This window comes from Bos indicus x Bos taurus, chromosome 5, assembly GCF_003369695.1.
Source record: "Bos indicus x Bos taurus breed Angus x Brahman F1 hybrid chromosome 5, Bos_hybrid_MaternalHap_v2.0, whole genome shotgun sequence".
Lineage (NCBI taxonomy): Eukaryota > Metazoa > Chordata > Mammalia > Artiodactyla > Bovidae > Bos > Bos indicus x Bos taurus.
Genome location: NC_040080.1, coordinates 18,384,829 through 18,408,023, shown reverse-complemented (window position 1 = coordinate 18,408,023; position 23,195 = coordinate 18,384,829). Strand labels below are relative to the sequence as shown.

At 40.5% G+C, this 23,195-nt stretch overlaps 1 protein-coding gene across 1 annotated transcript in view; it reads left to right on the top strand.

Annotated features, from left to right (window-relative positions):
* Positions 1 to 18,360, top strand: part of LOC113892403 (scavenger receptor cysteine-rich type 1 protein M130) — a 36,399-nt gene extending 18,039 nt beyond the window's left edge. Inside the window, exons 7-17 of the mRNA XM_027541223.1 lie at positions 3,339 to 3,653; positions 3,751 to 4,065; positions 5,324 to 5,416; positions 5,498 to 5,812; positions 10,007 to 10,327; positions 11,077 to 11,385; positions 11,877 to 11,912; positions 12,117 to 12,224; positions 13,812 to 13,907; positions 15,004 to 15,056; positions 18,162 to 18,360. Of these exons, the coding sequence (XP_027397024.1) occupies positions 3,339 to 3,653; positions 3,751 to 4,065; positions 5,324 to 5,416; positions 5,498 to 5,812; positions 10,007 to 10,327; positions 11,077 to 11,385; positions 11,877 to 11,912; positions 12,117 to 12,224; positions 13,812 to 13,907; positions 15,004 to 15,026 (1,931 nt within the window). The 3' untranslated portion in view covers positions 15,027 to 15,056; positions 18,162 to 18,360. The remainder of the gene's footprint in view (positions 1 to 3,338; positions 3,654 to 3,750; positions 4,066 to 5,323; positions 5,417 to 5,497; positions 5,813 to 10,006; positions 10,328 to 11,076; positions 11,386 to 11,876; positions 11,913 to 12,116; positions 12,225 to 13,811; positions 13,908 to 15,003; positions 15,057 to 18,161) is intronic.
* Positions 18,361 to 23,195: the final 4,835 nt, after the last annotated feature.

The window sequence follows — 23,195 nt, the reverse complement described above, 5'->3', positions numbered from 1 at the left end:
CTTAGCTCTGTTTAAAAAGCAACGTGTTATTCAACTCAAATTTGGATGGAACTTGCTTCAAACATATTGAATGGATAAGTGGTGAAATTTTTGCACAGCTGAGTTATTCTGTATTGCTATGATAGAGAATATCATCAGATCTAGAACATTTTAGGAAATTGGCAAGGGCTGATGGTATATCTGTGTCATGCTGATAGTAATGTCAAGGGATCTTAAGAATTAGTGATATTTAAAAAAAGGAGTAGTCATGTTTGACAGCAGGCATCTCTAAAAGACTTACGCCTTTTAGAAAGTCCAATTCCATATGCCTCTTCTTTCTTTCCTCTCTTTTAAGATGAATTAAAGAAAATACTTTGTATCTTCTGTGTAACTTGAATTACCTCCTAGTTGCTGAGAGTTGGACACAACTTCGAGACTGAACAACAAATGTTAAAAGAAGCTCTTAATTATCTTGATGAGTGGCTTCAACCTAGTGAAGCATGCCCTTAAAGCCTGAGCTCCATTTTTTCAGCTGTATAGCCTGTGTGTCTTTTCTTTACCTTTTAAAATCCAGCCATACTAAATTATTCATAATCCCTCAATTAGACCATCCTGTCTCATGATTGTATTCTTTAAATGCCATATCACATATCATTTACTTGGCAAACTTCTCATCTTTTTTCAAAGCTCAGTTCAGATTTATGGTACTCTTTATAGTTTTCTCCGGAGAAGGCAATGGCACCCCACTCCAGTACTCTTGCTTGGAAAATCCCATGGATGGAGGAGCCTGTTAGGCTGCAATCCATGCGGTCGCTAAGAGTCGGACATGACTGAGCGACATCACTTTCACTTTTCACTTTCATGCATTGGAGAAGGAAATGGCAGCCCACTCCAGTGTTCTTGCCTGGAGAATCCCAGGAACGGGGGAGCCTGGTGGCCTGCCGTCTATGGGGTTGCACAGAGTTGGAAACGACTGAAGTGACTTAGCATAGCATAGCATAGCATAGTTTTCTCCAGGCAAGAACACTGGAGTGGGTTGCCATTTCCTTCTCCAATGCATGAAAGTGAAAAGTGAAAGGGAAGTCACTCAGTTGTTTCCAACTCTTAGCAACCGCATGGACTACAGCCTACCAGGCTCCTCCATCCATGGGATTTTCCAGGCAAGAGTACTGGAGTGGGGTGCCATTGCCTTCTCTGATAGTTTTCTTACAAAGGCCCAAATATAACTGATAACTCCTTCCTTAGTTTTGTATCTAAAACATGTATCTCGTTTTGGACTCATTACATGAACATGTATATCTTCTACTAAATTATGTGTTCTTGAAGGAGAGAGAAATCAGTGAAAAATTGAGCATCCTTGAAAGAAGTAACTTTGTCCCCCAAACATAAGTTTGGGAAATATAAGTAGAGCAAAAAGTGTCTGCAGAGACACAGAAGCTTGAAAAAGCATCTTTAGGCTGGGGTAACAAGTATGTTTGGCAGAGTAATAGATGTTAAGGCTTTTAAAGTAACATCATAGAGTTTTTTCGAGTATGCTAAAATAATGCTTATTATGTCTCCTTAATTTGAATAAATGAGTGCTATTGGGGAAGCTGCCAAAGTTTTCTGCTACAATTTCCTCAAAAAAAAAAAAAAATGGTGGTAATAATATCTACTCCTTCATGGGAATTGCACAGCAAGTGATCAATGTATGTTAGCTACTATGGTTATGATTATTATTAGTAGTACTAGAATTATCTATCCTTACTGATAGACTGAACTCTGTGATAGATTTTTTAGCCCATCCAAATGCCTAAAACATTGTAAGTGCTTAATAATATTTGTTGAAAAGATGAATTATTGTATACACAGTAAAGAAACATTGACTTCTCTTAGACAGAAATTATGTGAAAATATTTGAAATTTAATATTTGTGGTCATGACATAAATTTATTGGAAAGAGGACTTAAAGGCAAGGAGACCACTTTGGAAGCTATTGCAAAAGTCTACATGAAGTATGGTGACAAATTACATCAAAGTAGTAGCAGTAAGTATGGAGAAAAAATATGCTGGAGAGTCAGTCAGCTGGTGCAGGTGGCTTTCACATGTGCAGTGTGTTGTGAGGGTCAAGAGTCTAGGCTCTATAGTACACTGCCTGGCTTCAAACCCTGTCCCTTCATTAACCTGCTGCGTGACCTTAGCAAATTACTTCACTTCTGTGCATTTTAGTTTCCTTGTCTTAATAATTATACCCTAAGGCAACAATAAGGATGAAATAGTGATTGCTAAATAAATACTAAGATGCCATATTTGTTGTTGTTTAGTTGCTAAGTTGTGTCTAACTCTTTATGACCCTAGGGACTGTAGCCTGCTAGACTCCTCTGTCCATGGGATTTCTCAGGCAGAATACTCGAGTGGCTTGCCATTTCCTTCTCCAGGGAATCTTCCCGACCCAGGGATTGAACCTGGGTCTGCTGCTGGGTCTCCAGGCAGATTCTTTACCACTGAGCCTCCAGGGAAGCCCAAAATGCCACATACAAATATACATATATAGTAGGTGTTCACTTAATCTTCATTGCTATCATTATTATCATTATTTCTGAGGAGATAAACACAGGGGTTCAATTTCAGATGGTTCTAATTTGGTCCTGGATACCATTAATTGAATAAAGACTATGGTGGCCTTGTCAGTGCATAATTCATTCAATTTGGAACACCTTAAGTTCGAGATGTCCAAATAGATCTGCTTATGACTATACATTTAAAGAGAAATGTATAGATGAAAACATATTTACTGGCAGTTGAGAGAAAATGCCCACTGAGGAGATGAGAAAGCTGAGGACTGAACTTTGATTGGGGAACACATGACAGGTTCTGATAAAGCACCGACAGGCAAGAAGGAGGAGAAAACAGGGGGAAAAGAGTGTCTCATGTATCAAGTATGAGAGATATCAAAGAATAAGTCTGTTTTTCATTTTGGAAATAGGAAGTAGATATATTAAAAGTCTTTACCTAGAACCACTTGAAACGGTTGGGGCAGACTCCAGATTGCGGTGGGTGCATATAGTGATAAAATGTAGAGAGAATGAACACACATTATCTGTGGGCTACAAAGTGATGGATAATACAGGCAAAATACTGAAAGGATAGAGTAATCATGCTCCAGAAATTATGGGTTCTATGAAGCAAAGTTCCAGAATTATCTGATAGGGTAGTCCGGTGAAGGATGGGGAGGTCTGGAAATTGTTAAGCCCAACTCCAGGCAGAAAATCCAAGAGCAATGAATGGCTTCCTTTTCTCACTTTTGACTCCCTGACTCACTCCCAGCAGGAGGGAAGATCTTGGAATCATGTTCTTTCTCACAAAATATTATTTTTCAGCCCACAGGGAACCCAGACTAGTCGGAGGGGACATTCCTTGCTCCGGTCGTGTTGAAGTGAAACATGGTGACACTTGGGGCACCATCTGTGATTCTGACTTCTCTCTGGAATCGGCCAGCGTGCTATGCAGGGAATTAGAGTGCGGCAGCGTTGTCTCCATCCTGGGGGGAGCTCACTTTGGAGAAGGAAATGGACAGATCTGGGCTGAAGAATTCCAGTGTGAAGGCAACGAGTCCCATCTTTCACTCTGCCCCGTTGCACCCCGCCTGGATGGGACGTGTAGCCACAGCAAGGACATTGGAGTAGTCTGCTCAAGTGAGATCCAGACAACATGTTCATTTTGTCCCCATATTGTGAGGAGGGTAGGGTTAGGTAGTCACAGACATCTTATTAAAGCCCTGTCTCCTTCCAGGATACACAGAAGTTCGCTTGGTGGGTGGCAATACCCCATGTGAAGGAAGAGTGGAGGTCAAGATTCTTGGGACCTGGGGACCTCTCTGCAACTCTCACTGGGACATGGAAGATGCTCATGTTTTGTGCCAGCAGCTTAAATGTGGAGTTGCTGCTTCTATCCCAGGAAGAGCACCTTTTGGGAAAGGAAGTGGGCAGCCCTGGAGACACATGTTCCACTGCACTGGGACAGAACAGCACATGGGTGATTGTCCTGTAACTGCTCTGGGTGCATCGCTGTGTCCTGAAGGGCAAGTGGCCTCTGTAATCTGCTCAGGTAAGAGAATAAAGGGCAGTCAACGAGGAGCCTCTGCCATGGTGGTGTGCCTTAAGAGTGGGTATTAGTGGGGCAGGGGCGGGGGGCAGGGAAGGAGAGTGGGATGAACTGAGAGAGCAGCATTGATGTATATACACTACCATGTGTAAAAGACATAGCTAGTGGGAAGATACTGTTTAACACAGAGAGTTCAGTTCGTTGCTCTGTGATGACCTAGAGGGGTGGGATGGGGGTTGTGGGAGGGAGACTCAAGAGGGAGGGGATATATGTATACTTACAGCTGATTCATGTTGTTGTATAGCAGAAACTAACACAACATTAAAAAACCAATTATACTCCAATATAAATTATCCTATGATAAACCAAAGAGTATTAAAAAAGAATATATATATATATATGTATGTATGTATATATGTATAACTGAATCACTTTGCTGAATTAACAGGAATTAACAACATTGTTAATCAACTATACTTCCAAAAAGGAGTGGGTGTACCTATAGCAAAGAATGGGAGTAAAAGCAAATGATCCTCTTTGAGACATTATGAGAGGTGTACCAGAATATTAACTTCATTTGTCTTTTTAGTGGAAAGTAAACTTGATTTTCATGGACCTCATAGTTACATAGAGCTTATGTGTGTGGGTCAGTCACTCAGTCATGTCTGACTCTTTGCATCTCCATGGACTCTGCCCACCAGGCTCCTTTTTCCATGAGAATCTCCAGACAAGAATACTGGAGTGGGTAGCCATTCCCTTCTCCAGAGGATTTTCCTGATCCAGGGATTGAACCCAGGTCTCCTGCCTTGCAGGCAGATTCATTACCATGTGAGCCATCAGAGAAGCCCATTTAGGACTTACCATGTAACTTCTCAGGCTTCCCAGGTGCTGCCAGTGGTGAAGAACCCAGCTGCCAATGCAGGAGACATAAAAGACACAGGTTTTCCCTGGGTCAGGGAGATCCCCTGGAGGGAGGCATGGCAATCCACTCCACTGTTCTTGCCTGGAGAACCCCATGGATGAGGAGCCTACTGGGCACAGGCCATTGGGTCGCAGAGAGTCAGTCATGACTAAAGTAACTTAGCACAGACACACAGGTGCCTTCTCAGAGGATCTGATTCATTCTTAGCCTGGTTGACCCAGACACCTTTCTCTAAAGCTATGTTTGTCCTGAGTTCATCTATCTAGTATACCAGTTGACCTCCTCTCTTCATTCCATCCTTTTGTATCTCTTGTGATGGATAATGTTTGGTGCTTGCAGGAAATCGGAGTCAGACACTATATCCATGCAATTCATCATCTTCAGATCCAGAAAGCTCCGTTGTTTTGGAAGAGAATGGTGTTCCTTGCATAGGTGAGAATCGGTGACCGAACCATGAGAATAACTTCCAAATCCTCAGAAATGCATTTATCACTGTTTCATTTGCTCTTTCAGGGAGTGGACAGCTCCGCCTGGTGAATGGAGGTGGGCGTTGTGCCGGGAGAATAGAGGTCTATCATGAGGGCTCCTGGGGCACCATCTGTGATGACAGCTGGGACCTGGATGATGCCCACGTGGTGTGCAGGCAGCTGGGCTGCGGTGTGGCCATTAATGCCACAGGTTCTGCTCATTTTGGGGAAGGATCAGGGCCCATCTGGCTGGATGAGGTGAACTGTAATGGAAAAGAACCTCGCATTTCTCAGTGCCGTTCCCATGGCTGGGGGCGGCAGAACTGCAGGCATAAGGAGGATGCAGGAGTTATCTGCTCAGGTGAGTTCTGCAAAATTACAACTGGTTACAGTTTTGGAAGAAATGGCTGAGGTAGGGTGGTGGGTAGGGAGGATATTAATCTGAGCAAACTCCTTGAACTACAGGTTCAGAGGGAACAGTTGTGAGATTCAGGCTGCCAGAAGTGTGGATCTGATGCATTAGTGCTACCTCATGTGCAAAGTGGGCTTCTCTGGTGGCTCAGTCAGTAAAGATGCAAGAAACCTGGGTTTGATCCCTGGGTGGGGAAGTTTCCCTGGAGAAGGGAATGTCTACCCATTCCAATATTCTTGCCTGAAGAATCTCATGGATAGAAGAGCCTGGTGGGCTATAGTCCATGATTGCAGAGTCAGACATGACCGAGTAACTAAGCACACAGACACACACGTGCAAGGTAGTATGTAGTATGATATCAGAAAGAGGAAAACTCAGAAGTGAGTTTGCACGTCATGAAAATGACAGTAAAACTAATAATGAGAAATTCTTTTATAAACATATAGGGTGCTGGATGTTGGTTAAGGATTCAGTGTACCACTGAATGATTACTGTATTAATAAAGTAGATTAAAAATGACAAGAAGAGGACTTCCCTGGTGGTCCAGTGGTTGAAAATATGCCTGCCAGTGTAGGAGACATGGGTTTGATCTCTTATCTGAAAAGATTCCACATCTACAGGGCAACTAAGCCCATGCACCACAACTACTGAGCCCACCCTCTAAAGCCCTTGCCCCTCAACAAGAGAAGCCACCAAAATTAGAAGCCCACACACTGCAACTAGAGAGTAGCCCCTGCTCATTGCAACCACACAAAGCCCATGTGCAGCAATAAAGACTCAGGATAGCCAAAAATAAATAAAACTTTTCTTTTTTTTAAAGGAAAAAAAGAAATACATTTGGTACCACGTTCTACAGATAAAAAGACCGCCATGCCCAAGTAATTTTTTATGACAGACAAAGAATCACAATGAGATACCGCTCTTGTTTTGTATACACGATAAGATATTGGAAAGCACTGTGAACTAGAAAAATGTACTCAGTTGTAATGTATTGGGGGAAAAATGGTGCTATGACTTAGCAAAATGAAAAATTCTAAATGCCGGATGTGATTTTGCTCTCACATTTAATATGACATAAATATGGTAGAGGATATACAAAACAAAACTAGCTCAGCTGGTGAAGAATCCATTTGCAGTGCAGGAGACCCCGGTTTGATTCTTGGGTCAGGAAGATTCCCTGGAGAAGGGATAGGTTACCCACTTCAGTATTCTGGTCTGTATAGTCTCTAAGGTCACACAGAGTCCGACACAACTGAGCAACTTTCACTTTCACTTTTCAAAGTGTCAGAAAGGGAACTATTGTATTTTAAGGTAATGCATGCAAAACATTGGTTTGAGTGTCTGAGTATCTCACTAAATTTTAACTGTCAAGGACAATTGTCCAAAAGTGAACAGATCAGGGTTACAAAGTCAAAATTACCATAATTAGAGAGAAAAAACCCAAACTGTGTAATTCATAAAAGGCTCTGAGTAAACTTTTGATTGAGGTTTAGATGTCAACTTAGAGTCACTGTTGGCATTTTAAAGGTCCCTAATTACAAAATCCAAGATTAGAAAACCTGAAAGTATTTATAGAACAAATATTTTAAGAAAATCTACAAAATCATCAGTTCAGTCCAGTTCAGTTGCTCAGTCGTGTCCGACTCTTTGCGACCCCATAAATCCCAGAACGCCAGGCCTCCCTGTCCATCACCAACTCCCGGAGTTCACTCAGAATTGAGTCGGTGGTGCCATCCAGCCATCTCATCCTCTGTCGTCCCCTTCTCGTCCTGCCCCCAATCCCTCCCAGCATCAGGGTCTTTTCCAATGAGAAAATTATTCGCATGAGGTGGCCAAAGTATTGGAGTTTCAGCCTCAGCATCAGTCCTTCCAATGAACACCCAGGACTGGTCTCCTTTAGGATGGACTGGTTGGATCTCCTTGCAGTCCAAGGGACTCTCAAGAGTCTTCTCCAACATCATAGTTCAAAAGCATCAATTCTTCAGCGCTCAGCTTTCTTCACAGTCCAACTCTCACATCCATACATGACCACTGGAAAAACCATAGCCTTGACTAAACAGACCTTTGTTGACAAAGTAATGTCTGCTTTTGAATATGCTATCTAGGTTGGTCATAACTTTCCTTCCAGGGAGTAAGTGTCTTTTAATTTCATGGCTGCAATCACCATCTGCAGTGATTTTGGAGCCCCCCAAAATAAAGTCTGACACAGTTTCCACTGTTTCCCCATCTATTTCCCATGAAGTGATGGGACCAGATACCATGATCTTCGTTTTCTGAATGTTGAGTTTTAAGCCAACTTTTTCACTCTCCTCTTTCACTTTCATCAAGAGGCTTTTTAGTTCCTTTTCACTTTCTGCCATAAGGGTGATGTCATCTGCATATCTGAGGTTATTGATATTTCTCCTGGCAATCTTGATTCCAGCTTGTGCTTCTTCCAGCCCAGTGTTTCTCATGATGTACTCTGCATATAAGTTGAATAAGCAGGGTGACAATATACAGCCTTGACATACTCCTTTTCCTATTTGGAACCAGTCTGTTGTTCCATGTCCAGTTCTAACTGTTGCTTCCTGACCTGCATATAGGTTTCCCAAGAGGCAGGTCAGGTGGTCTGGTATTCCCATCTCTTTCAGAATTTTCCACAGTTTATTGTGATCCACACAGTCAAAGGCTTTGGCATAGTAAATAAAGCAGAAATAGATGTTTTTCTGGAACTCCCTTGCTTTTTCAATGATCCAGCAGATGTTGGCAATTTGATCTCTGGTTCCTCTGCCTTTTCTAAAACCAGCTTGAACATCTGGAAGTTCACAGTTCACATATTGCTGAAGCCTGGCTTGGAGAATTTTGAGGATTACTTTACTAGCGTGTGAGATGAGTGCAACTGTGCGGTAGTTTGAGCATTCTTTGGCATTGCCTTTTTTTTGGGATTGGAATGAAAACTGACCTTTTCCAGTCCTGTGGCCACTGGTGAGTTTTCCAACTTTGCTGGCATATTGAGTGCAGCACTTTCACAGCATCATCTTTCAGGATTTGAAATAGCTCAACTGTAATACCATCACCTCCACTAGCTTTGTTCATAGTGATGCTTTCTAAGGCCCACTTGACTTCACATTCCAGGATGTCTGGCTCTAGGTGAGTGATCACACCATTGTGATTATCTTGGTCATGAAGATTTTTTTTGTACAGTTCTTCTGTGTATTCCTGCCACCTCTTCTTAATATCTTCTGCTTCTGTTAGGTCCATAGCATTTCTGTCCTTTATTGAGCCCATCTTTGCATGAAATGTTCCCTTGATATCTCTAATTTTCTTGAAGAGATCTCTAGTCTTTCCTATTCTTGTTGTTTTCCTCTATTTCTTTGCATTAATCACTGAGGAAGGCTTTCTTATCTCTCCTTGCTATTCTTTGGAACTCTGTATTCAGATGCTTATATCTTTCCTTTTCTCCTTTGCTTTTCACTTCTCTTCTTTCCACAGCTATTTGTAAGGCCTCCTCAGACAGCTATTTTGCTTTTTTGCATTTCTTTTCCATGGGAATGGTCTTGATCCCTGTCTCCTGTACAAGGTCATGAACTTCTGTCCATAGTTCATCAGGCACTCTATCAGATCTAGTCCCTTAAATCTATTTCTTACTTCCACTGTATAATCATAAGGGATTTGATTTAGGTCATACCTGAATGGTCTAGTGGTTTTCCCTACTTTCTTCAATTTCAGTCTGAATTTAGCAATAAGAAGTTCATGATCTGAGCCACAGTTCAGCTCTTGGTCTTGTTTTTGCTGACTGTACCAAATCATCAAGAAGTTACCAAATAATTTCTAATAATGGCATATCCTGTTAGATCATGTTAGTGTTACTTGCTCAGTCATGCCCACCTCTTTGCAACTCTATGGACTGTACCCAGCCAGGCTCCTTTGTCCATGGAATTCTCAGGCAAAAATATTGGAGTAGGTAGCCATTGCCTTCTCCAGGGGATCTTCTCCATCCAGGGATTGAACCCCAGTCTCCTGCACTACAGGCAGATTCTTACCGTCTGAGCCACCAGGGAAGCACACTGACCTATTTTTTAAAACATGCACACATCAGAGTAAATGAAGAGAGTCCTCTAGATCTTCAGGAAAGAGGCAAAACTGCTATTTATTTCACCCCAGAGTTCATGTCTCTCAGACTCATCAGTGACAGCAGCAGCGAGACCTGTGCAGGGCGCCTGGAAGTTTTTTACAACGGAGCTTGGGGCAGCGTGGGCAAGAGCGACATGTCTGCAACCACGGTGGGGGTGGTATGCAGGCAGCTCGGCTGTACTGACAAAGGGAGTATCAGACCAGCACCTTCAGACAAGGTGGAGAACAGGTACATGTGGGTGGACAATGTCCGGTGTCCTAAGGGACCTGAAACCTTATGGCAGTGCCCATCATCTCCGTGGAAGAGGAGACTGGCCAGCCCCTCAGAGGAGACCTGGATCACATGTGCTGGTGAGTATCTGTGTGCCTGTATGACAATCTCATTCTGTTGCTCCACTCTCATCTCCTGATCTAACTCAGTGAGAATGAGTAAGGTTTGGTTAACTCTTATTCTACCTGGATGATGTAACTGATTTTATTTAATTTGGCCTTTGGATATTCAGGATCAGTGACCATTTTCTCAAAGATGATCATACTCTGATGGCCTTCTCAAAAGTTTTATTCAGTTGTGCTTTCTCTGTGAACAAATTAGGATCAGAGAATATATAATTCAGTATTTGACTATTGAGTTGCTCCATTTTTCTTTCAAATAATATCTTGTTACACTCAATGTAAGGAAAGAAGCAGTCAGAAAGATCAATCCTGAATTATTTCCCTGTTCTACACCTTTTTAAACCAGAAGAAGATTTCTATTTATCTGGCAGTTTGAGAGGATTTATACTGAGTTGGCCAAAAAGTTCATTTGTGTATAATTATGGAACAAAAGTTTTGACCAACCTAATACATTTAAAATGCTAACTTTATCTCATTGACATTTACCAAGTCACACTAACGTTCTAATGTCCAGGATGAAATATTTAATATACCTAGTTTGTTGGAAGGACATGGACTTGCATGAAAGATGAATGTTGTAAAATTCCAAATGCACATTCAATAAGCAAACAGATTTTTAAAAAGAGTTTCAAATTTTTCTTTTCTCCTGTGACCTCCTAGGAGCTTTTATCGTCTCAGAAATGATCAAGATGTCTCTGATTTTTCAGATAAAATAAGGCTTCAGGAAGGAACCACTAATTGTTCTGGACGCGTGGAGGTCTGGCACGGAGGTTCCTGGGGCACAGTGTGTGACGACTCCTGGGACCTTAACGATGCCCAGGTGGTGTGTCACCAGCTGGGCTGTGGCTTAGCTCTGGAGGCAGGAAAAGAGGCAGCGTTCGGCCAGGGAACTGGGCCCATATGGCTCAATGAAGTGAAGTGCAAGGGCAATGAGTCCTCCCTGTGGGATTGTCCTGCCAGATCCTGGGGACACAGTGACTGCGGGCACAAGGAGGATGCCTCTGTGAAGTGCTCAGGTGAGCGCAAGGGGTCTGGAATCTCTGGTGGCGGCGGCGGCAATGAGGAGAGGGTGGGCGGGGAAGTGCATTGTGTAAGGACCGGAAGTACCAACACAGCGACCTGGTGGGGAGAGAATCCTTCGTGTTATACATTGGTCTTCAGAGGGTAAAGAATCCGCCTTCAATGTCGGACACCTGGATTCTATCCCCGAGTTGGGAAGGGCAACCCACTCCAGTATTCCTGCCTGGAGAATTCCTTGGACAGAGGAGCCTGGCGGTCTACAGTCCGTGGGGTCGTAGAGAGTCAGACACGCCTGAGCGACTTTCACTGAGGAAAAGCATTTAGCTTACATGTGTCGGTGTGCAGAGGGAGGAAAAACTAGGGGTCTCTAATTTTGGGTGGGAAGAAGTAGTTTACTTGATTGAGAGGCTAAATCCCCAGACAGGAAACAGATGTAACTGTTCGTATGTAACTGCCAGAATTGAGTCTCTCCTCTTTTCTCCTACAGAAATTGCAGAGAGCAAAGGATCAGTAAAGGCCGCAGGTATATCAAGGGGTTTCTGAGGATGGGACTGGTTGTCTGCATTATTTAGAATCCCTCTTATTAAGATGTTCTGGGTCAGAAGCTCTAAGAAGCTGAAATTCATTTCAGCAATCCTGTAGTTGACCTAGAAAAGGGATAGTAACTGGGGACCCAGGTCTTTTAACTAAGGTGTTATTACCTCTTGTGGTGTTTCCCTGTGCTCAGGTCACTCATCCACTGTTGCACTTGGAATCCTTGGGGTCATTCTGTTGGCCTTTCTCATCGCAACCCTCTTGTGGATTCAGAGGCGAAGACAGAGACAGCGGCTTGCAGGTCTGAGCCAAATTATCGTGTCTCTAACATTTCTATGGCATAAAAAATTTCTTGGAATAATACAACAACAACAAAAATTAGATTCAAGTATCAAATGGCCACAAAGAGGAAACCTAGAAGAGATTTAAGCAGTTTCCCCAAAAGAAGAAACAAAAATTCAGAGAAGAAAAGGGGTACTGCTTGTATTGATGATTATTATAATGTAGCTATGGGCTTCCCTGGTGGCTCAGTGGTAAAGAATCCACCTGCCAATGCAGGAGATGAGGGTTCAGGCCCTGGGTCAGGAAGACCCCCTGGAGAGGGAAACGCAATCCACTCCAATATTCTTGCCTGGAAAATTCAATGGACAGAGGAGCCTAGCAGGCTATAGTCCATGGAGTTGCAAGAGTCAGGTACAACCTAGCAACTAAAAACAACAGCAAATAGTCTATCTACATCTTTATTTGAATGTTATAGAATCGATCATTTAGAATGAGTATGCTTTTGTGATGCATGATGAATCCTTTATTGTCCAAACATTTGTTTGCTCTTACTCTATGCTGCTAAGTCACTTTAGTCGTGTCCGACTCTGTGGGACCCCGTAGACGGCAGCCCAACAGGCTCCTCCATCCATGGGATTTTGCAGGCAAGAGTACTGGAGTGGGGCGCCATTGCCTTCTCCGATACTTATTACTAAATTTACTGTTCTGTTAAGCAACATGCTAAGTTCTGAAGATGACTCAGACATGGATATTCCAATGTTCTTGTCTTTGTGTAATTTCCAGTCTAGCGAAAGAGAAATATATGTCAACAAATAAGTTGCAATGTATTATTATATAGTAACATGAATAAAGAAAAAAGGGGGCCCAGAAAATACATTAATTAACTGAAAAAGGAGTATTGGAGGCTTCTAGAAGATTTTGAGACAAATTTTGAAGATATAGAGCAAAGAACTTAGTGAGTGCATTTCAGGGAGAGAAAAAAATATTTACGAGTGTAGAGAAGCTTAAAGATGGCACATTTGGTGTTTTTGTCGGGGTAAGTAAAACGTGAGTTCAAAGACAGAAGTTCCTGATGAGGCTGAAGAAAGGGGAAGAAACAAGTAGTGAAGTTCTGTATTTTCCAGTAAGAAGATTAATAGTCATTAAAGAGTATGGTATAGTGGACAGAGTAGTCAGGCAGGCTCTTAGAAAGTTCTGTTTGGACATCTGAGGGGCTGAAAGAGAACTACATTATTGACAAAGATAGGATTTTGAAATAGTTGAGATGAAAGATGAAAAAGACTTTATAGTGAGAATGAGCAGGAAAGGATAAGTTTTATAAAGATTTTAGATGAATCTCCAGTGAATTATGGAAGAATGCTGGCTGCCTTGGGAGAAGAAACTGGGTAGTAATAAGATGGCAATGGGATACCTGGTTTAGTTTCATTGCTATTGCATTTGTGTTTGTGGCTTCACAAGGGTGAAGCTTGGTAGTAGAATAGAATGGAAACAGGACAAGGGCTTAGGTGATGATTGGGTGTGCTTGCACTGCTGAGAAAAAGCACACAGAGGGAGGGAAAGTTTTATTATGCCCCCCTGACTCCTAACCTATGACCTCTTTTGTCAGTTTCCTCAAGAGGAGAGAACTCTGTCCATGAAATTCAATACCGGGAGATGAATTCTTGCCTAAAAGCAGATGATCTGGACCTATATAATTCCTCAGGTCTGTGGGTTCTTAGAGGGTCCATAGCCCTGGGGTTCAGACTGGTAACTGCAGCTGAGGCTGAGAGGCATTCTACTTGACATAGTAGTGAAAAGAAACCTCAAACATAATAAGAAGCCTGTGATGCACAAAAGGAAGAAAAGCAGGAAAGAACTAAGCATTATTCTTAGAAATATTCATTATTGAATATTTAATAATGACTAGGTATTCATTATTCCTAGCAATTGCAATCATGAAGACCTCTGGCTAAGAGGTCCATGATGATTTCTGACAGAGGAACTACATCGTAGGATATTATGACTTGCACATCTTTATATTAAAACAGAAACTAATCTTCGAAAGATTAAACATTCCATATCTCTTTCATAATTTCTTCCATTTCCACTTTCTGCTACGATCCTTTCTCTAACTTACATTTTTCTGAAAGTTTAAGCTTTCTGTGTCTTTGTCCCATCAGAAGCCATTCCTATTCATGGGACTAGCCTTATTTCCCATTACATTAAGCTTCTTTCTTTATTCTCTGACTTCTGTTTAGCACCAGAGCACCAATTCTGCCTCTAGGAGGCATAACTCTGCTGGGTTGTAAAAAATATCCCAAGGACTTCCCTGGTGGTCCAGTGGTTAAAACTGTATTTCCACAGCAGGGGGCATGTGTTCGATCCCAGAACTAATATCTTGCATGCCCTGTGGCTAAAAAATACAATGCAATACAATACAGTACAATAATAATAAACATCTTAAAAAAACCCACTATCCACTTTATGAAGACTCAATGCCTTCTCAATATTCCTTACCATCTGAGAGGGATCTGCCTCACTTCTTCAGTGCAAAGGAATTGGTATTTGCCAAAACTCAAAGAAATATATATAAGACATGGGAAAGACTTTCTGTGCCTCTTAATTGACAGTGTTTGCCTTCCTAATGGTGAACAGTGTTTTAAAATGTTCAAAGAGCTTCTGAGGCACATGAGGGGAGGTCTGATTTATTTCCCAGTAATTATTTTCTTCCTTTCAGAAAATTCCAATGGGTAAGATGGTTTTAATGATGCTGGACTAATTTCTGTATCTAAATCTCTTCCTATTTTTGGATGAAAAAGGAGATCACGTTGACGTACAATGAAAAAGAGAAAGGGAATTGTAACCTGGTGAGGTAAGAAGAATTTATTCATTGTTGTTCAAAGCAGTTACATTCCTTTTGAGAATGCCTCTGGTATTAAGAAGAAAGAAAGAATGTGTATACATATGCATACCATATATGTTTATGTTAGTATGTATATCCATATTCAGAATATGCAACAGTTTTATAAGAAATTAATTTTATTTATTCATGTATTTTTGCTGTGCCGAGTCTTCAGTGCTTTGCGCAGGCTTTCTCTAGTTGCCGGAAGTGGGGGCTACTCTTCACTGCAGTACACAGCTTCTCACTGCGGCTTCTCTTGTTGCAGAGCTCAGGCTTTAGATGGGCTTCAGTAGTTGCAGCATGCGGGCTCAGTGTTTGTGGCATGTGGGCTTAGCTGCTCCATGGCATGTGGGATCTTCTCAGATTAGGGATGGAACCCATGTGCCCTGCATGGACAGGTGGATTCTTATCCACTATGCCACCATGGAAGTCCCTGCAACAAATTTTTATAAATGACCCTTGTCCATCCCTTAGTTACATATATCTTAAGCAATAACAGTGGTTTATTATGTTGCTAAGGAGAAGCTGGGGAAGTAAATATGAATAACTCTTCTAAAGATATTATGAGTCATTTCAGAAAAGAGACAAGACGTGTCTGCAGGTGTATAATGCATGCTAGGATAAAGATAGTAAAAGATACTATAGGCGTATGGAAAGCTTGCCTAAGAGTTTGGAGAGATTGTGAAGATGTGATGATCAAGTTTAATATCTGGTGACTGAAAGATGGGCCATTCTAGGGAAAGAACATGGCATGTACAAAGTGTGGCATGGGGTGGGGAGCAGGGAAAGGAGGGTGGGATGAATTGGGAAATTGGAATTAACCTATATACACTATTGTTACCATGTATTAAGTGGATAATGAGAACTGACTGTATAGCACAGGGAACTCTGCTCAGTGCTCTGTGGTGACCTAAATGGGAAGGAAATCCAAAAAAAAAAAGGGGGGGGTGATATGTGTATACGTAAAGCTGATTCACTGTACAATAGAAACAAACACAACATTGTAAAACAACTATACTCCATTAAAAATAAATTTTAAAATGTGGCATAAAAGAGAATCACACCTTTGGGGAGTGGTAAGCTTTCATTCAAAAACATATTGAAAGTATGTTTGGTGTCAAGTGGTGTCCTGAGCACTGAAGATGCAGAGATAAAATATGCTATTGACAAAGACATGGCTATTTGATGAAAGAACTCACAGTTTCTGTGTGGGTGTACAGAGAGGCCATGTCAGGGGAGGGATGTGATGAGTGTCTAGACAGGAAAGGCTTCATAGAGCCCAATAACAAATGGTCTTATCTGTTGTATTTCCTGTTCATATTTTATTTCAGGGACTGTTGGGGAGGTGGTAGGCTTTGGAAGATTAAGGTCAGGCAAGATATAATCAGATTTGCTTTTATAATTTGTTTTCATAAGAAAAATGGAACAAAAGAAAAAAGTGAATAAGGCAAGAAATTTGTTGTTATAGATAAAAAAGAAAAGATGGTGAAATGAATTAGTGGGTACGTTTTCTATTTTGTTAAACAATTTTGGGAGGACTATTCCTCTGGAATGATATATAGCAGAAGTATGGGTTTTTGTAGAGATATTTTAAATGGCATATGAGAAATACAGAGACAAAGAATAAAAGTTAGACTTCTTAAAAGTATGTAAATGTAAAATGTTAATATCATGCTTATAGACACATAAACATAGAGTTGTCACAAACTGTATACAAGATAAAGTGTTAATATATGTATACTATATATATAGTATCATACTATACATATAAAAGGCTTCTCAGGTGGCTCAGTAGTAGAGAATCCACCTGCTAAGCAGGAGACTCGAGTTAATCCCTGGGTTGGGAAGATCCCCTGGAGAAAGAAATGGCAACCCACTCCAGTATTCTTGCCTGGGAAATCCCATGGACAGAGGAGCATGGCAGGCTACAGTCCATGTGGTTGTGAAGAGTCGGACACGACTTAGCAACTAAGCAGCAGCATATATAAAAAGCAATTGTTAAGACAAAGCATGTAATAAATCATTTGGCAAAGATATGAAAAAAGCAGTTCTCACAAAGTGAATTATAAATCGCTTATTAAATAATTTTAAAATGCTCACAATATGTCTGGGTAATTCAAAGTATGATTAACAATGAGCTATTCTTTATATAAATCAGACCAACAAAAACTTAAAGCAGTGCCAGCATTTCTTGTTGGTGGGAATACAGAGGAAAATGTAACTTCAAATGTTGCTGTTGGAAACAAGACGTGTAGTAGCCTTATGAGAGAGAAACTTAGAAACTTTTATTAATTTGAAAAAAAAATGCTTCTAAGATCTTTTGACCCAACAATCTACCCCTAAAAATTTCTTTCATACAGATAAAGCTATTAATATATAAGAACAAATATACAAGAATTCCTTTTAGCAGTCTTTTTAGTACCGCCCCAAAGCTAGAAACAAAGTGAATGCCAATCAGTGGGGTAGTAGTGGCTGGAAAAATTGTGGTGCAGCCAGCTAAAAAAGAAAAAATCATGCTCAAAATTTAATAACATCATTCCATTTTTGTGTTCATGTTACTGAACATTTGTAAAACTGTCATGTGTGTACAAGTAAAGAAACAATTAACAATTCTAACAGATTGTAAACTGAGGACTATGAATGACTTTTGGTTAGTAATGTCAAACATATGAGTATTATTCTGATAAATGATATTTATCTCATAGATAAATAATAACAAATAATAAATAAATAATAGATAACAAGCTACTTTTTCCTTAAAGAGTAATCACTACTAAGTCACTGCTTCAGAATCACACTAGGGTGCATTTCAAAATAGCCTTTCTGTACTGTAGTTCTCTGGAGTAGAAATAATTTTTAAGCACACTGAAGTTTGAAGATCGTTGCATTTAAGTTTTCTGTTTAGGAAAGTAGTATGGTTTTTAATATATGTGAGTAAGTGAGCAAATGAGTGTGTGTATGTGAGAGAGAGACAGAGGTAATATAATACATTATATTAAATTATAATGTAATTCTTCTACATGTGTGCATGTGCATATGAAGAGAAAAGTAACATTATTCTATTTGTGTCTTTAGTTCAGCCAGCTTGAAGAAGACCTGGACTACTGAGTGAGCAAGGATCAACACTGAAGATCACAATACAGTCCTTTGTCTCCTGGTATTCAAAAGACTGCTGCTGAATTAAAAAAAAATTAATTTGGTGAATGTGATGACTAAAAAGTTGTAGATAAGATTTTCAAGGGTATTAAGTAAAAAAGAATATTGCTGATTTGAATTTGTCTTAACTCCTTATTTTTGATTCTAAGAATTTCTGAATGAGCTTTCTCACTTTTAGAGTTTCATAAATATAATATGATGTTTTTTCATCTGACAGTGTTCTTATTTCCATATATCTTTTTCTAGTTTGGTTTAAAAAGTAATTTTCTTCTTACTGTGCTGTGTGCTAAATCATTTCAGTTGTGTCCGACTCTTTGTGACCCTATGACTGTAAGCCCACCAGGCTCTCTGTCTGTGGGATTCTCCAGGCAAGAATACTGGAGTGGGTTGCCATTTCCTTCTCCAGGGGATCTTCCTGGCCCAGGGATTGAACCCGTCTCCTGTGTCTCCTGCACTGCAGGCAGATTCTTTACCACTGAGCCACCTGGGAAACTTTTCAGGGAAAGGAAAGAGAATGATTATTGAAGGGTTTGTTAATAACATATGGCTCTGTTTACAACACATGACTCTCATGAGTTCTTTCATTGCTTTCTGTGACTGTAATTCTGGTCACAAAAATTGCACAGGAAATCCTGGTAGGGGTACAAAAATCTCATGTTTTAGGGCAGCATAACTAAGCTGAAATGAATGCATCAATTATGTCATATATATATATATATATATATATATACACCTTATAATGAAAGTTTGTATTTTACTAAAAATCACTTACAGATGTAACATATTAACATAAGGAAAGGATAACATGTAAAGAAAGACTTAGAGTGAATTGATGCTTTTGAACTGTTGTTTTGGAAAAGACACTTGAGAGTCCCTTGGACTGCAAGGAGATCCAACCAGTCAATCCTAAAGGAAATCAGTCCTGAATATTCATTGGAAGGGCTGATGCTGAAACTGAAACTCCAATACTTTGGTCACCTGATGTGAAGAACTGACTTATTGGAAAAGACCCTGATGCTGGGAAAGATTGAAGGCAGGAAGAGAAGGGGATGACAGAGGATAAGATGGTTGGATGGCATCACTGACTCGATGGACATGAGTTGACAGGGAAGCCTGGCATGCTGCAGTCCATGGGGTCACAAAGAGTTGGACATGACTGAGTGAACTGAACTGAACTGATAGTGATTGAAGGCTGTTTAGAGTCTATTAACTTGTTGAATATCCAAGCGTTAGATGCAATATGATTTTGAGTACTGCATGCACCCTTTTCTAGCACTTAGGGCTTCAAAGCAACTATCTTGTAGAATCATGACATTTGGCTCATTTTCAATTTCTTTTGTATCTCTTGTCAATTTCAAAGGCAGATCTTCCTCAGCTTTCAATGGCCTTGAGTGTGTGTGTGTGTGTGTGTGTGTGTGTGTGTGTGTGTGCACGTGTGCTCAGTTGATCAGTAGTGTCTGACTCTATGAACCCACGGACTGAAGCTCACCAGGCTCCCCTGTACCTGGAATTTTCCAGGCAATAATACTTGAGTGGGTGCCATTTCCTTATCCAGGGGATCTTCCAGACTCAGGGATCGAGCCCTTGTCTCCTGCATCTCCTGCACTGGCAGGTGGATTCTGTACCACTGAGCCACCTGGGAAGCCCTTCAATGTATTAACCTCCTGATAAACCCATTGGTAAATTGAAATTGTCCTGAATAGAAATGCATTTAATACTCCTAAACCTCTGAACATGGTGGTTTAGCCTAGCTTTCTTTAAATGTTCTCAGAACACTTACATGAGCCTACAGTTAGGTCAAATCATCTAACACAAAGTCTATTTTATAGTGTTGAAATTGGAGTGGTTGGCTGGGTGCAGAATGGTTGTCCACCTTTGTGGTGGTGTGACTGGCTGGAGGATGTGTTTCATTCCTGCCACTGCCCAGCACAATGAGAGTAACTGACAGCGTATCACCAGCCCAGGAAAAAATCAAAATCCCAAATTGGAAGTACAGTTTCTACTAAACGTGTATTGCTTATCTCATCTCTACAAATGCTTGGGTCCTTTCATCCATATTCCTATTTCAAAATCAAATTCATAACCACTGACCGGAAAAGATTCATGGTCCCTTTCCTTTTACTGTTTAGCATGTAATATGAAGATTTTATCAGAGTCAGTTGAAAGGCACTTTTAATAGAAAGAGGAACATCACAGAAACAGCAAAAACGAGACACATTTCCATTTACAGGAACTCATGAGAGCTCAGAATGAACCATAAGCTTGATAAATGTTCTTCCCAAAGAGAAGGCTCAGGCTTAGCTGAGAGGAAGGGGAAGTCCCATGCATAACATGAGATAGTGGTCCCACTGGGGTTACCTTTGTGCATGATGTTTGATATTTTTAACTATCTAGGGCAGGGATTGTGGACCCGAAATTTAGGTCCCAGAGACTGGGTAAAAATGTGTATTTTTAAATAAATATATCAGGCATATTCCTTGCCAGGGAGCATCTTTGAAAAGCAATAACTTCCTGGGAATAAAATTAAGTCTAGAATGTTGGTGCCCCACACATGAAGATATGGAATTTTCAGTAACCAAAATTTGGAGAAAACAAATGGAAAACTATTGCAATTGTAGTATGTTTTAGAAAGATAAGATAAGAGGCTGGTTTCCATTGGAATTGTCTTCTAAAAGGATGAACTCTCAGCATAGTATGTGATGTGTTTAGCCCTCTTGCCCCAGCACTCTGAAGAATCCCTGTGAAGAAAAGAGATAGAAGTAGCTAGAGGAATCCTGTGCTGTGACTAGATTTTCTGCCAAAGGTAAGCAGAGAGCTCCCCTTTGCACTATATAGGCATCAGAGCTGCATTTCCTTTTATCAATTGCTTACTGTTTCTGGCTCTTTAGATGCTCTAAATGGCCAGGGCTGGAAAACTGAGAACTACATTTCCCATAAACCCTTACAGGAGGAAGCTGAGCTAAATTCCAATGATAGATTCTCCCATTTAGGGGAGATTTAGTTTTGCAGGAGTGTTTGCATTTGCCTGAAAATTGCTAGCCTTGGTGTTGCAGCATTCTTTAGAAGTGGTTTCCTGGGGTTTTTTTGAAGCTTCCTGATGAGGATTTTGTAAGCACATGATTTCCTGTAGTAGACCACTTCCTGCACTAAATACTTACAGGGCTATCTGATTTTAGAACCCTAGGTCTCTGGGAATTCACTTAACTCTTAGAAGAATTACATTTCAGGAGCAGGCAACCGGGTTTTAGAGTTGTATCCTCTCATTCCAAAATATTGAAACATGAATATTAAAACAAGGAATAAAATAAAACATTTGGAAGGAATTTGTTGGGCATATAGATCAACGAGAAAGAGAGAGAGAAAGAAATTAACCTAATGTTTAGTTGATATGTCAGGTATGACTCTTTTGTGACTTCACGAACTGTAGCCCTCCAGGCTCTTCTGTCCATGGGATTTCCCAGGCAAGAATACTAGAGTGGGTTGCCATTTCCTACTCCAGGGGATCTTCCCAACCCAGGGACCAAACCCTCATTTCCTGAATTGGCAGATGGGTTCTTTACCACTGACCCATGAGGAAAGCCCAAAAGAAATTATACTAAAAAATTATCAGAAACTTTGGAAACAGAACTAGAAAAGACATGCACAGGCCTAGAGATAAAGAAAAAAAAAATTATTTAAAACTTTAAAAAACAAGCTATTAAAAAAATCAATCAAATTTAATAAATAACTTATTAAAAAGAAAATAAAAATAAAATAGAAAATAAAAAAAGAAGAAATGTGTTCCCAGAAACTGCAGAAGCACCTATGAAGAGAAAGAATATTCAGACATAGGAAGTGATACACACCCTCCAAAATACAGATGCAGACAGAAAAGACCAACATCCCACGGACATTTTGAATATCATCTTAATAGACATCCATACAGTTTTACAAACACCAAAGTGAATAGTGATTTCAGCAACTCCTTATCACAAATTATTGTAATTATTAGATAATAAAGGTACTTTTCCAGACTGTTTTAACTTTCCATTCAATGTAGAAATTTCTCACCTAACTGTTCTGAAAGGCAGCACCAGATTTTTCTTTAACATTTTTACTTATTTCATCTCATGAACAACATCTCATGCTTCTTTCATCTCAAAACGTTTTCCATATCTTCAGTTCAGATATCTCTCTCCTCTTCTCCCTTCCACTCCTCTATTCTTCCCTCCTTCAACTCCTCCCTCTTTCCCTGTTTCCTTCCTCCATCTCTTCCTCCTCCCCTTTCTTTTGTCCACCTCTCCCTCATCCTTTCCCTCCTTCCAGGTCTCTCTGTCTCTGTCTCTCTCCACCCTTCTTGTCCCCACCCTCCTCCAGATCCTTATATGCTTTTCCAACTAGAGATTCCTAGTAGATGCCTTAATGACTCATTAGAACGAACATATTGCATTTGGTTAAGAACAGAGGGGTAAACATGATATGTAAAGATGAGGAAAATTATGTATAGGAACTTACATGAAAAGAAAACCTGATGTGGGAGAGGAGAGATAAAAATTAGTTTCACTCGATAATAATGAAGAAATGTTTGGGGGTCATAAAGCTTCTGGTAGAAAAAAGATCTATAGAAATTCCTTCTCTGCATCTCAGTGAAACTGCGTTCCACGCTCAGATGGGTGAGGAGCATACCAGTGATAAAAGAAAAAATGCAACATGGACAGAACATTTCAGAAAGTTCAGATAAGTTTGCAGTGTGATCATCTTAGACGGAGAGAGAAAAGTCTCAGCTGTGCTCCTGAATTAAGTGACTGCTGAGTCTCACAGGGACCATGAGCTTTTCTGCCCCTGTAAGAATTACTGTATATGTTGCTTTAGGAGAATAAGATAGTGTAAGTAATCTACCTAGGATTTTTGCCTGGAAACAGAAAATTTGCTTGAGATTTAAGTTGAATAAAAAGTGGTTGAGTACAAGAAGGA